Genomic DNA, 15,266 nt, shown 5'->3' with positions numbered 1-15,266 from the left:
CTTCCTGATTTCCTCGGTGCAAGAAATCCTGTCGGTGAATGTAGCCCCATCACAGGCCCTTGAGCCGGTGTAGGGATGTATTTTGGACTGGACTGTGATTGAAGACGTATGATGGTTTTTTTAGTTGACTTGTTTTATTTTATATGATATCGTTTTACCTCTTATCCGGGATATTGTTTTTACGTTTCTTATTTAATACCTCGTCCAGCAGGTGGCGGTAATGCACCTTAACATTGGATGTCAACCGCCGTTAAACTCCATCGAAGAAGAAGACATTTTCCCTTCATCGGATCATTGTTTAAATCACAAGGAGAGTTACAGAGTAAGTATCTTTTATAAGGTTGAATGAAATGGATTGTAATCTTATTGCTACATCTGTGAAGTTGTCAGAAGAATGGAAAAGTGAATTGAAAACATTATACAGTTCTATCTCTGCAGTCATCTACCTATGATACCCGTAGCATTGGTTTGGTATCGGTAACTCCCGGTACAATCAGCGGCCACTTGTCTGCATTTTCAATACTATTTTTTACAATCGTAGCTATTTTAATGCATACTATCGCTTATATTCGTGCTTTGTTGTATGGTGTAAGACGTCTGTGAAGTTGTGAAATAGTGTTTACGTGATGCAGGCTACAGTACAGTAACTTTAGCATGCTACTGTACAGTAGTTTATTTTCGGTTCCAGTGTATAACAGTTTTATTCAACATGTATCAGTCATGGATTAGCTAATACATGTATTATGTTATCTAGTTTAATGGTGTGATAATCGGGATATTTGCCTTGCATTTCAATCTACACATGAATATGGTTCTGCAATGTATTGCAATGTTAGGTAGGCTATTCAATTCCCTTGGCATTCTGCAAGCATGAATACTTTACAATAATGGAAGATATGCATTGTGTTAATCTTACTATTTGTCCATGTATTGAATGATACACAGCTTTCCATAAATGCAGTGTGGACTTTTTACAGATGAAACCCCTTCCATTATGACACTCCCTTCCTGTATCTGTCATAAAGGCCTATGCATTCTTTGTCCTTTAGTTACACAACTAAATCTAGTATCTGTCACTTACCTTTCATGCTGTAGATCTGCTGTCATGGTGCTGAGAATGCTTAGTACTGTATCTGTCACTTATGTATTCTCTGTATGTATTAGGTATGTATCCACCCCAGGCTTCTGAACTTGCCCCAGTGGGGTGAAGACCAGAAGAGGGTGATGTCCTTCCTGCCTCTCTCTCTCTCTCCCTTAAATGCAGCTGGTTATTCCAGAGAGCCGGCGGGCATCTCTCAACAAGAAGCAGCAGTGGATTGACCGGATGCTGTTTACCAGGAGCCTCCTACAGAGCTCACAGTTCATCACTGTCCTTTCCCTAGTGGGGTGAAGATCAGAAGAGGGTGATGTCCTTCCTGCCTCAGAATGTGCTGGAGTGAGTTTTTATATAATAAATGAGAAGCTTAGAAATTGTAATTTTAATATTTTCTTCTCTCATGATCTATCAATGTCTCAGGATGCCACTGGTAAACATTATCTAACTGATTAACTTTTCTGTGATGATATGTGGAAGAAGATGTGTCTGAAGTAAACAGAGGAACTGGTCTAGAGTTAGTCCTGTCTGGTATAATTAGTGGTCAAGACTGGACAAGGAGGGTTGGATAAACTCCTCTGTATGAAGATGAGTCCTGTCTGGTATAATTAGTGGTCAAGACTGGACAAGGAGGGTTGGATAAACTCCTCTGTATGAAGATGAGTCCTGTCTGGTATAATTAGTGGTCAAGACTGGACAAGGAGGGTTGGATAAACTCCTCTGTATGAAGATGAGTCCTGTCTGGTATAATTAGTGGTCAAGACTGGACAAGGAGGGTTGGATAAACTCCTCTGTATGAAGATGAGTCCTGTCTGGTATAATTAGTGGTCAAGACTGGACAAGGAGGGTTGGATAAACTCCTCTGTATGAAGATGAGTCCTGTCTGGTATAATTAGTGGTCAAGACTGGACAAGGAGGGTTGGATAAACTCCTCTGTATGTGGAACAGGTGTGACTATTTATCATGTGTAACAATTAAACCTCCCTATTGGCTGTGTGTTCCACATTCTAAAGTAGAACCATCATTTTACTTGCTGAAATATTGTCCAGAAATGACCTCATTGGACAGAAAGGGGAACTCCTCCCCACACGCATGTTGAACAAATATAATGTTTCCCTGAAACAAAGGATTCCTGTAATTTCATGAAATAAGACATTGATTCATAGTATATCATACATCATACAAGCCAACGTTCAATAGCAACACTGCTATTGCTTGTTTAGTTTCTCAACATGTCCAAGAGGTTTTGTTTAAATCCATTGATGACTTTTAGTTTTATTGAAGAAGAAAAAGGGTTTTGAGTCCCTGAAGTAAATATACTTGCTGCTTCTCTTTTTGTTAAATTATTGACCTGTGGAACATTCACCTACTGGGTCAATTGTAACATTTAATTCCCTCCACCTTTGGTTGAATTGTAAATGACTGGTACGTCCTAGGAACATACTTAGTGTGTAATGGTAGCTGAGATATGTTGTTTGTATAAAAATATGATTAATCTAACTTAAATAATATTTTCCTAATAAACTGAATTCTAAAAGTGTTAGTTTGTTCCCCAGTCTCCTCTACTCTTACTGAGAAAAGGCCTCAACTGAAGAATCTACAGCTGCTGAGTCTGAGGTGTTAAACAGTCCAGTGCTGCTCTGACCACAGTGTTGTTAGGAACCACATTTTCTAACTCTACATACACAGCCTTGTGTCAACTCTTACTGTGAACTACTTCAGTTACTGGAAATAAACTCAGCAGTGTTCAGACCACAATACATCAACATAAACAACACCAATAACTGAAACCATTATTAATATCTTCTGGTTTCCAATAATGAGAACTGAGTTCTGGTTAGTGAAGTCTCCACCCTCACAAAGTTACAAATTAACAGAGGATAGAGGGGGGGGGGGGGGGTGCAGAGTTAAGTGTTAAGCCTTGTGGGATATTAATGAATGATATAACCTTTAACTGTTTTTTACTTATATTTACTATTATACAACAGAAATGGGTATTTATTCTACCACAGTACCCTCTGATATGTGTATTTATACTACCACAGTACCCTCTGATATGTGTATTTATTCTACCACAGTACCCTCTGATATGTGTGTTTTACTACCACAGTACCCTCTGATATGTGTATTTATACTACCACAGTACCCAACCCTCTGATATGTGTATTTATACTACCACAGTACCCTCTGATGTGTGTATTTATACTACCACAGTACCCTCTGATATGTGTATTTATACTACCACAGTACCCAACCCTCTGATATGTGTATTTATACTACCACAGTACCCTCTGATATGTGTATTTATACTACCACAGTACCCTCTGATATGTGTATTTATACTACCACAGTACCCTCTGATATGTGTATTTATACTACCACAGTACCCTCTGATATGTGTATTTATACTACCACAGTACCCTCTGATATGTGTATATATACTACCACAGTACCCTCTGATATGTGTATTTATACTACCACAGTACCCTCTGATATGTGTATTTATACTACCACAGTACCCAACCCTCTGCTACGTGTATTTATTCTACCACAGTACCCTCTGATATGTGTATTTATACTACCACAGTACCCTCTGTTATGTGTATTTATACTACCACAGTACCCTCTGATATGTGTATTTATACTACCATAGTACCCTCTGATATGTGTATTTATACTACCACAGTACCCTCTGATATGTGTATTTATACTACCACAGTACCCTCTGATATGTGTATATATACTACCACAGTACCCTCTGATATGTGTATTTATACTACCACAGTACCCAACCCTCTGCTACGTGTTTTTATATTACCACAGTACCCTCTGACATGTGTATTTATACTACCACAGTACCCTCTGATATGTGTATTTATACTACCACAGTACCCTCTGATATGTGTATTTATACTACCACAGTACCCTCTGATATGTGTATTTATACTACCACAGTACCCTCTGATAAGTGTATTTATACTACCATAGTACCCTCTGATATGTCTTTTTATACTACCACAGTACCCTCTGATATGTGTATTTATTCTACCACAGTACCCTCTGATATGTGTATTTATACTACCATAGTACCCAACCCTCTGATATGTGAATTTATACTACCACAGTACCCTGTGATATGTGTATTAATACTACCACAGTACCCTGTGATATGTGTATTTATAGTACCACAGTACCCTCTGATATGTGTATTTATACTACCACAGTACCCTCTGATATGTGTATTTATATTACCACAGTACCCAACCCTCTGATATGTGTATTTATACTACCACAGTACCCTCTGATATGTGTATTTATACTACAACAGTACCCTCTGATATGTGTATTTATACTACCACAGTACCCTCTGATATGTGTATTTATACTACCACAGTACCCAACCCTCTGATATGTGTATTTATACTACCACAGTACCCTCTGATATGTGTATTTGTTCTACCACAGTACCTTCTGATATGTGTATTTATACTACCACAGTACCCAACCCTCTGACATGTGTATTTATACTACCACAGTACCCAACCCTCTGATATGTGTATTTGCCCTCTGATATGTGTATTTATACTACCACAGTACCCTCTGATATGTGTATTTATACTACCACAGTACCCTCTGATATGTGTATTTATACTACCACAGTACCCTCTGATATGTGTATTTATACTACCACAGTACCCAACCCTCTGATATGTGTATTTATACTACCATAGTACCCTCTGATATTTGTATTTATACTACCACAGTACCCAACCCTCTGATATGTGTATTTATACTACCACAGTACCCTCTGATATGTGTATTTATACTACCACAGTACCCTCTGATATGTGTATTTATACTACCACAGTACCCTCTGATATGTGTATTTATACTACCACAGTACCCTCTGATATGTGTATTTATACTACCACAGTACCCTCTGATATGTGTATTTATACTACCACAGTACCCTCTATGTGTATTTATTCTACCACAGTACCCTCTGATATGTGTATTTATACTACCACAGTACCCTCTGATATGTGTATTTATACTACCACATTACGCTCTGATATGTGTATTTATACTACCACAGTACCCTCTGATATGTGTATTTATACTACCACAGTACCCTCTGATATGTGTATTTATACTACCACAGTACCCTCTGATATGTGTATTTATACTACCACAGTAACCTCTGATATGTGTATGTATACTACCACAGTACCCTCTGATATGTGTATTTATACTACCACAGTACCCTCTGATATGTGTATTTATACCACCACAGTACCCTCTGATATGTGTATTTATACTACCACAGTACCCTCTGATATGTGTATTTATACTACCACAGTAACCTCTGATATGTGTATTTATACCACCACAGTACCCTCTGATATGTGTATTTATACTACCACAGTACCCTCTGATATGTGTATTTATACTACCACAGTAACCTCTGATATGTGTATTTATACTACCACAGTACCCTCTGATATGTGTATTTATACTACCACAGTACCCAAACAGGAGCTACCTACAGAACTCACAGTTCATCACTGTCCTGTCCCTGGTAGGGTGAAGACCAGAAGAGGGTGATGTCCTTCCTGTCTCAGAAAGTGCTGGGGTGAGTTTTTCCATATTAAATGAAAAGTTTAGAAATGGTAATTTAGTATTTTCTTCTCTCATGATCTATCAATGCCTCAATGTTCACCCAGTGGCGTCCTTTCTAACTAAATTGTTATATATTCTGTGATGGTATCTGGGAGAAGATGTGTCCTGTCTGGTATAATTAGTGGTCAAGACTGGACAAGGAGGGTTGGATAAACTCCTCTGTATGAAGATGAGTCCTGTCTGGTATAATTAGTGGTCAAGACTGGACAAGGAGGGTTGGATAAACTCCTCTGTATGAAGATGAGTCCTGTCTGGTATAATTAGTGGTCAAGACTGGACAAGGAGGGTTGGATAAACTCCTCTGTATGAAGATGAGTCCTGTCTGGTATAATTAGTGGTCAAGACTGGACAAGGAGGGTTGGATAAACTCCTCTGTATGAAGATGAGTCCTGTCTGGTATAATTAGTGGTCAAGACTGGACAAGGAGGGTTGGATAAACTCCTCTGTATGAAGATGAGTCCTGTCTGGTATAATTAGTGGTCAAGACTGGACAAGGAGGGTTGGATAAACTCCTCTGTATGAAGATGAGTCCTGTCTGGTATAATTAGTGGTCAAGACTGGACAAGGAGGGTTGGATAAACTCCTCTGTATGAAGATGAGTCCTGTCTGGTAGTTTCATGAAATAAGAAATGTATTCATAGTACACTGCTCAAAAAAATAAAGGGAACACTTAAACAACACAATGTAACTCCGAGTCAATCACACTTCTGTGAAATCAAACTGTCCACTTAGGAAGCAACACTGATTGACAATACATTTCACATGCTGTTGTGCAAATGGAATAGACAAAAGGTGGAAATTATAGGCAATTAGCAAGACACCCCCAATAAAGGAGTGATTCTGCAGGTGGTGACCACAGACCACTTCTCAGTTCCTATGCTTCCTGGCTGATGTTTTGGTCACTTTTGAATGCTGGCGGTGCTTTCACTCTAGTGGTAGCATGAGACGGAGTCTACAACCCACACAAGTGGCTCAGGTAGTGCAGCTCATCCAGGATGGCACATCAATGCGAGCTGTGGCAAGAAGGTTTGCTGTGTCTGTCAGCGTAGTGTCCAGAGCATGGAGGCGCTACCAGGAGACAGGCCAGTACATCAGGAGATGTGGAGGAGGCCGTAGGAGGGCAACAACCCAGCAGTAGGACCGCTACCTCCACCTTTGTGCAGGAGGAGCACTGCCAGAGCCCTGCAAAATGACCTCCAGCAGGCCACAAATGTGAATGTGTCTGCTCAAACGGTCAGAAACAGACTCCATGAGGGTGGTATGAGGGCCCGACGTCCACAGGTGGGGGTTGTGCTTACAGCCCAACACCGTGCAGGACGTTTGGCATTTGCCAGAGAACACCAAGATTGGCAAATTCGCCACTGGCGCCCTGTGCTCTTCACAGATGAAAGCAGGTTCACACTCAGCACGTGACAGATGTGACAGAGTCTGGAGACGCCGTGGAGAACGTTCTGCTGCCTGCAACATCCTCCAGCATGACCGGTTTGGCGGTGGGTCAGTCATGGTGTGGGGTGGCATTTCTTTGTGGGGCCGCACAGCCCTCCATGGGCTCGCCAGAGGTAGCCTGACTGCCATTAGGTACCGAGATGAGATCCTCAGACCCCTTGTGAGACCATATGCTGACACATGCACATTTGTGGCCTGCTGGAGGTCATTTTGTGTGTTACTTCTTTGAGTTGCTGATTCAGAGTCGCTAAGCCTTGTGGGACATTAATGAATGTGAACTCAGCAATCGTAATTCCAGAACAGTCCCACTGTTGTAATAGTGGGATGTGTATCTTCTGACAGACTCTATGCTGAGTAAAGTCATGTTTTTATCCTAAAACGTTGTTCTACCAGAACCAAAGTGTGGATGCAGTCACTATTTAGAGCAGTCTAATCTCATTAACCCAGAACTATAGACTTGTGTGATTAAGTTCTGGGTCCATACGTGTTAGAAACTACAGTAGGTGAGTCACATGTTATTTGTTACAGCAGTTTCCATGGAAACATACAGAGGGGTTTATGCAAATCAACCCTTTCTGTCTTGACATCTGAAGGAGGAGTCTCTGAAAACCTATTTAAATCAGTCTGTCCTGACTCAGCTCAACAGTCTCCAGTCTACCAACTGGTCTCTGTAACTTCATCTTTGTCTCTGTGGTGTACAGTCTTCAGGTGATGATGGGGGTATTGAATCATCTCTCTACTCTCCTCCTTCTCTCTCTCCTTCCTCCTGCTCTCTCTCATGTAGTGGAGAAGTTCAGTGATGTTCCACAGTGCAATAAGTTCTTCCTGAATGGGTCAACTCCAAATCTCCCAGGTATTTTGGTTGGTGGAGAAGTCCAGGACCAGAACCACTACAAGCTGATTTGCCAAAAGTACAACACCATCTACAGGTTTGCAACTCTCTACAACACGACCAACAGGATCCCTGTGTTCTCAGCCTACACCTTCACTGGTAATACAAGTCAACAAAAAAAAACTGAAAAAAAAATAATAATAAAAAAAAAAAACGCTGGTCCTCCTACAGACCCCACTGGTGATACAACGTGTACGGGATCAAATCAAAACAAATCAACGTCGACCAATAGACCAACCTGGATGATAGAACCCCAGGTAGTTCTAATCTCTATTCATTCAACATGTGTATTTGTTTACTGCTATAGACATACAGTATCTTTTATACACTTTGAGAATGTGTTGCAACCACCTTTAGCTTAAGTCTGGATTGTTAAATTGTGAACTAGTTAAAGAGTTGTAATGTCTAAACTAGTTAAAGAGTTGTAATGTCTAAACTAGTTAAAGAGTTGTAATGTCTAAACTAGTTAAAGAGTTGTAATGTCTAAACTAGTTAAAGAGTTGTAATGTCTAAACTAGTTAAAGAGTTGTAATGTCTAAACTAGTTAAAGAGTTGTAATGTCTAAACTAGTTAGAGTTGTAATGTCTAAACTAGTTAAAGAGTTGTAATGTCTAAACTAGTTAAAGAGTTGTAATGTCTAAACTAGTTAAAGAGTTGTAATGTCTAAACTTGTTAAAGAGTTGTAATGTCTAAACTAGTTAAAGAGTTGTAATGTCTAAACTAGTTAAAGAGTTGTAATGTCTAAACTAGTTAAAGAGTTGTAATGTCTAAACTAGTTAAAGAGTTGTAATGTCTAAACTAGTTAAAGAGTTGTCATGTCTAAACTAGTTAAAGAGTTGTAATGTCTGAACTAGTTAAAGAGTTGTAATGTATAAACTAGTTAAAGAGTTGTAATGTCTAAACTAGTTAAAGAGTTGTAATGTCTAAACTAGTTAAAGAGTTGTAATGTCTAAACTAGTTAGAGTTGTAATGTCTAAACTAGTTAAAGAGTTGTAATGTCTAAACTAGTTAGAGTTGTAATGTCTAAACTAGTTAAAGAGTTGTAATGTCTAAACTAGTTAGAGTTGTAATGTCTAAACTTGTTAGAGTTGTAATGTCTAAACTAGTTAAAGAGTTGTAATGTCTAAACTAGTTAAAGAGTTGTAATGTCTAAACTAGTTAAAGAGTTGTAATGTCTAAACTAGTTAGAGTTGTAATGTCTAAACTAGTTAGAGTTGTAATGTCTAAACTTGTTAGAGTTGTAATGTCTAAACTAGTTAAAGAGTTGTAATGTCTAAACTAGTTAAAGAGTTGTAATGTCTAAACTAGTTAAAGAGTTGTAATGTCTAAACTAGTTAAAGAGTTGTAATGTCTGAACTAGTTAAAGAGTTGTAATGTCTAAACTAGTTAAAGAGTTGTAATGTCTGAACTAGTTAAAGAGTTGTAATGTCTAAACTAGTTAAAGAGTTGTAATGTCTAAACTAGTTAAAGAGTTGTAATGTCTAAACTAGTTAAAGAGTTGTAATGTCTAAACTAGTTAAAGAGTTGTAATGTCTAAACTAGTTAAAGAGTTGTAATGTCTAAACTAGTTAAAGAGTTGTAATGTCTAAACTAGTTAAAGAGTTGTAATGTCTGAACTAGTTAAAGAGTTGTAATGTCTGAACTAGTTAAAGAGTTGTAATGTCTAAACTAGTTAGAGTTGTAATGTCTAAACTAGTTAAAGAGTTGTAATGTCTGAACTAGTTAAAGAGTTGTAATGTCTAAACTAGTTAGAGTTGTAATGTCTAAACTAGTTAAAGAGTTGTAATGTCTGAACTAGTTAAAGAGTTGTAATGTCTAAACTAGTTAGAGTTGTAATGTCTAAACTAGTTAAAGAGTTGTAATGTCTAAACTAGTTAAAGAGTTGTAATGTCTAAACTAGTTAAAGAGTTGTAATGTCTAAACTAGTTAAAGAGTTGTAATGTCTAAACTAGTTAAAGAGTTGTAATGTCTAAACTAGTTAAAGAGTTGTAATGTCTAAACTAGTTAAAGAGTTGTAATGTCTAAACTAGTTAAAGAGTTGTAATGTCTAAACTAGTTAAAGAGTTGTAATGTCTAAACTAGTTAAAGAGTTGTAATGTCTAAACTAGTTAAAGAGTTGTAATGTCTGAACTAGTTAAAGAGTTGTAATGTCTAAACTAGTTAAAGAGTTGTAATGTCTAAACTAGTTAAAGAGTTGTAATGTCTGAACTAGTTAAAGAGTTGTAATGTCTAAACTAGTTAAAGAGTTGTAATGTCTAAACTAGTTAAAGAGTTGTAATGTCTAAACTAGTTAAAGAGTTGTAATGTCTAAACTAGTTAAAGAGTTGTAATGTCTAAACTAGTTAGAGTTGTAATGTCTAATCTAGTTAAAGAGTTGTAATGTCTAAACTAGTTAAAGAGTTTTAATGTCTAAACTAGTTAAAGAGTTGTAATGTCTGACTGATGTTTCTGCAGCTTGAAGATATAAATATAAAAGAGATGAATACCCAACATAAGATGAAGAAGGTGCTTAATAAAGATATAGATATAGAAGAGATGAATTTCCAACGTGAGGTGAAGAAGATGCTTAATAATCGTAAAGTTATAGTCAACCAGGCTGTGAACACAGACTACGACAAAAGCGGTCTGGACAGAGGTCACCTTTTCCCATGTTCATATGCACCTGATGATGATACCAAGAGGTCCACTTGCACCCTGACAAACGCCGTTCCCCAGAACGAAAACCTCAACCGAGTCAGATGGTGTACAATGGAGTGCAAAGTCAGAGAATATCTTGAGAAGAACTGTAAGGATAACAACAACAAGATAGAAGCCTATGTGGTGACTGGAGCAGTTCCCAACAACAACAACAACCAACTGAACCACAGAGTGAACATCCCAGATCTCCTGTGGACAGCCTTCTGCTGTGAAACCAGTGAGAAGGACAAGTGGATGGCCGTAGCACACTGGGGGGAGAACAAAGAGGGACTGAAGAACACAAAAGTATTGGAACCCCATAACTTGGCAGAACTGTATGACAAGCTGAACAAGCGTTATGGTAATGGTGTCCAGCTGTTCCCAGATCAGTGTCCAAAAGTTGATCCTCCGAGAGCTCTTCCCCTCAAGGTTGGGGGGGATGAACATGATCATTGTGTCTATGATGATGACTGTGTCTGTTCCTCTGTGGGGGTCAAAGGTTATTACCTACCTGTTGTATTTGTTTCTGTGCTGGTGATGATGATGTAGTGACATAACCACCAGGAACCTGTGACATCATCAGGTCAAGCAGGTAATAATGGACCTGGTTTAGTCTGACCTGACCTGCTTTAGTAGACTACTGACCTGACCTGCTTTAGTAGACTACTGACCTGACCTGCTTTAGTAGACTACTGACCTGACCTGCTTTAGTAGACTACTGACCTGACCTGCTTTAGTAGACTACTGACCTGACCTGCTTTAGTAGACTACTGACCTGACCTGCTTTAGTAGACTACTAACCTGACCTGCTGTAGTAGACTACTGACCTGCTTTAGTAGACTACTATACTGACCTGCTTTAGTAAACTACTGACCTGCTTTAGTAGACTACTGACCTGCTTTAGTAGACTACTGACCTGCTTTAGTAGACTACTGACCTGCTTTAGTAGACTACTATACTGACCTGCTTTAGTAGACTACTGACCTGCTTTAGTAGACTACTGACCTGCTTTAGTAGACTACTGACCTGCTTTAGTAGACTACTGACCTGCTTCAGTAGATTCACTCTGTATATTATTTGTAATGCTTTTTCTCTTGTTAAAGGGACAATCTGTGATTGTTGTATCCATATGGACTTTTAAATGAATGATATGTTCCCATTGATTCTTAAAGATATAACCCAGTAGCTGATTTGGTTTTGAGTGTTGAGATTAGATTAGATTTGACCTGATCTGAAATTCAAGCTGTGATCGACATCATACGTGATAATTCAATAACATACAGTGGGGAGAACAAGTATTTGATACACTGCCGATTTTGCAGGTTTTCCTACTTACAAAGCATGTAGAGGTCTGTAATTTTTATCATAGGTACACTTCAACTGTGAGAGACGGAATCTAAAACAAAAATCCAGGAAATCACATAGTATGATTTTTAAGGAAATTATTTGCATTTTATTGCATGACATAAGTATTTGATCACCTACCAACCAGTAAGAATTCCGGCTCTCACAGACCTGTTAGTTTTTCTTTAAGAAGCCCTCCTGTTCTCCACTCATTACCTGTATTAACTGCACCTGTTTGAACTCGTTACCTGTATAAAAGACACCTGTCCACACACTCAATCAAACAGACTCCAACCTCTCCACAATGGCCAAGACCAGAGAGCTGTGTAAGGACATCAGGGATAAAATTGTAGACCTGCACAAGGCTGGGATGGGCTACAGGACAATAGGCAAGCAGCTTGGTGAGAAGGCAACAACTGTTGGCGCAATTATTAGAAAATGGAAGAAGTTGAAGTTGACGGTCAATCACCCTCGGTCTGGGGCTCCATGCAAGATCTCACCTCGTGGGGCATCAATGATCATGAGGAAGGTGAGGGATCAGCCCAGAACTACACGGCAGGACCTGGTCAATGACCTGAAGAGAGCTGGGACCACAGTCTCAAAGAAAACCATTAGTAACACACTACGCCGTCATGGATTAAAATCCTGCAGCGCACGCAAGGTCCCCCTGCTCAAGCCAGCACATGTCCAGGCCCGTCTGAAGTTTGCCAATGACCATCTGGATGATCCAGAGGAGGAATGGGAGAAGGTCATGTGGTCTGATGAGACAAAAATAGAGCTTTTTGGTCTAAACTCCACTCGCCGTGTTTGGAGGAAGAAGAAGGATGAGTACAACTCTAAGAACACCATCCCAACCGTGAAGCATGGAGGTGGAAACATCATTCTTTGGGGATGCTTTTCTGCAAAGGGGACAGGACGACTGCACCGTATTGAGGGGAGGATGGATGGGGCCATGTATCGCGAGATCTTGGCCAACAACCTCCTTCCCTCAGTAAGAGCATTGAAGATGGGTCGTGGCTGGGTCTTCCAGCAAGACAACGACCCGAAACACACAGCCAGGGCAACTAAGGAGTGGCTCTGTAAGAAGCATCTCAAGGTCTTGGAGTGGCCTAGCCAGTCTCCAGACCTGAACCCAATAGAATATCTTTGGAGGGAGCTGAAAGTCCGTATTGCCCAGCGACAGCCCCGAAACCTGAAGGATCTGGAGGAGGAGTGGGCCAAAATCCCTGCTGCAGTGTGTGCAAACCTGGTCAAGAACTACAGGAAACGTATGATCTCTGTAATTGCAAACAAAGGTTTCTGTACCAAATATTAAGTTCTGCTTTTCTGATGTATCAAATACTTATGTCATGCAATAAACTGCAAATTAATTACTTAAAAATCATACAATGTGATTTTCTGGATTTTTGTTTTAGATTCCGTCTCTCACAGTTGAAGTGTACCTATGATAAAAAATTACAGACCTCTACATGCTTTGTAAGTAGGAAAACCTGCAAAATCGGCAGTGTATCAAATACTTGTTCTCCCCACTGTATATCATGTTAATCTCAGGATCAACTTCATACAAAATCTATTTTGAAACAAATATCTAAAATATTTACTGCTTAGCCTAGACTCACTTTGCATATGATTACAATGTTATTATAACATTTATATTTCATCCTTCTTATTAAAAATAAATAAATAACATTTGAATGTGTTGTGAAAGAGAATAGACCTTCTGTCAGCAGCAGGTAGTGGACATTAACCTGCTACCCTGGTAGTGAGGATCAGCTCTGTCAGCAGCAGGTAGTGGACATTAACCTGCTACCCTGGTAGTGAGGATCAGCTCTGTCAGCAGCAGGTAGTGGACATTAACCTGCTACCCTGGTAGTGAGGATCAGCTCTGTCAGCAGCAGGTAGTGGACATTAACCTGCTACCCTGGTAATGAGGATCAGCTCTGTCAGCAGCAGGTAGTGGACATTAACCTGCTACCCTGGTAGTGAGGATCAGCTCTGTCAGCAGCAGGTAGTGGACATTAACCTGCTACCCTGGTAGTGAGGATCAGCTCTGTCAGCAGCAGGTAGTGGACATTAACCTGCTACCCTGGTAGTAAGGATCAGCTCTGTCAGCAGCAGGTAGTGGACATTAACCTGCTACCCTGGTAGTGAGGATCAGCTCTGTCAGCAGCAGGTAGTGGACATTAACCTGCTACCCTGGTAGTGAGGATCAGCTCTGTCAGCAGCAGGTAGTGGACATTAACCTGCTACCCTGGTAGTGAGGATCAGCTCTGTCAGCAGCAGGTAGTGGACATTAACCTGCTACCCTGGTAGTGAGGATCAGCTCTGTCAGCAGCAGGTAGTGGACATTAACCTGCTACCCTGGTAGTGAGGATCAGCTCTGTCAGCAGCAGGTAGTGGACATTAACCTGCTACCCTGGTAGTGAGGATCAGCTCTGTCAGCAGCAGGTAGTGGACATTAACCTGCTACCCTGGTAGTGAGGATCAGCTCTGTCAGCAGCAGGTAGTGGACATTAACCTGCTACCCTGGTAGTGAGGATCAGCTCTGTCAGCAGCAGGTAGTGGACATTAACCTGCTACCCTGGTAGTGAGGATCAGCTCTGTCAGCAGCAGGTAGTGGACATTAACCTGCTACCCTGGTAGTGAGGATCAGCTCTGTCAGCAGCAGGTAGTGGACATTAACCTGCTACCCTGGTAGTGAGGATCAGCTCTGTCAGCAGCAGGTAGTGGACATTAACCTGCTACCCTGGTAGTGAGGATCAGCTCTGTCAGCAGCAGGTAGTGGACATTAACCTGCTACCCTGGTAGTGAGGATCAGCTCTGTCAGCAGCAGGTAGTGGACATTAACCTGCTACCCTGGTAGTGAGGATCAGCTCTGTCAGCAGCAGGTAGTGGACATTAACCTGCTACCCTGGTAGTGAGGATCAGCTCTGTCAGCAGCAGGTAGTGGACATTAACCTGCTACCCTGGTAGTGAGGATCAGCTCTGTCAGCAGCAGGTAGTGGACATTAACCTGCTACCCTGGTAGTGAGGATCAGCTCTGTCAGCAGCAGGTAGTGGACATTAACCTGCTACCCTGGTAGTGAGGATCAGCTCTGTCAGCAGCAGGTAGTGGACATTAACCTGCTACCCTGG

At 40.3% G+C, this 15,266-nt stretch overlaps 1 protein-coding gene across 2 annotated transcripts; it reads left to right on the top strand.

Moving 5' to 3' along the window:
- Positions 1-250: 250 nt before the first annotated feature.
- On the top strand, positions 251-11,336 carry LOC129847301 (endonuclease domain-containing 1 protein-like). Of its 2 annotated transcripts, XR_008758399.1 has the most exons (5): positions 251-322; positions 1,165-1,435; positions 5,619-5,726; positions 8,004-8,368; positions 10,566-10,646. XR_008758399.1 is itself a non-coding variant. In XM_055915052.1 (2 exons), the coding sequence occupies exons 1-2, from the start codon at positions 7,931-7,933 to the stop codon at positions 11,334-11,336; spliced, it is 1,209 nt and encodes a 402-aa protein (XP_055771027.1). In that variant the 5' UTR covers positions 7,838-7,930. The 2 variants fall into 2 exon arrangements, 1 of the variants encoding a protein (XP_055771027.1); XM_055915052.1 differs by lacking the exons at positions 251-322; positions 1,165-1,435; positions 5,619-5,726 and having other exon boundaries at positions 7,838-8,368; positions 10,566-11,336.
- Positions 11,337-15,266: the final 3,930 nt, after the last annotated feature.

This window comes from Salvelinus fontinalis, unplaced genomic scaffold (genome assembly GCF_029448725.1).
Source record: "Salvelinus fontinalis isolate EN_2023a unplaced genomic scaffold, ASM2944872v1 scaffold_0766, whole genome shotgun sequence".
NCBI classification, from domain to species: Eukaryota; Metazoa; Chordata; class Actinopteri; order Salmoniformes; family Salmonidae; genus Salvelinus; species Salvelinus fontinalis.
The sequence above is the reverse complement of the archived record's forward strand: the minus strand, read 5'-3'. Positions and strand labels throughout refer to the sequence as shown.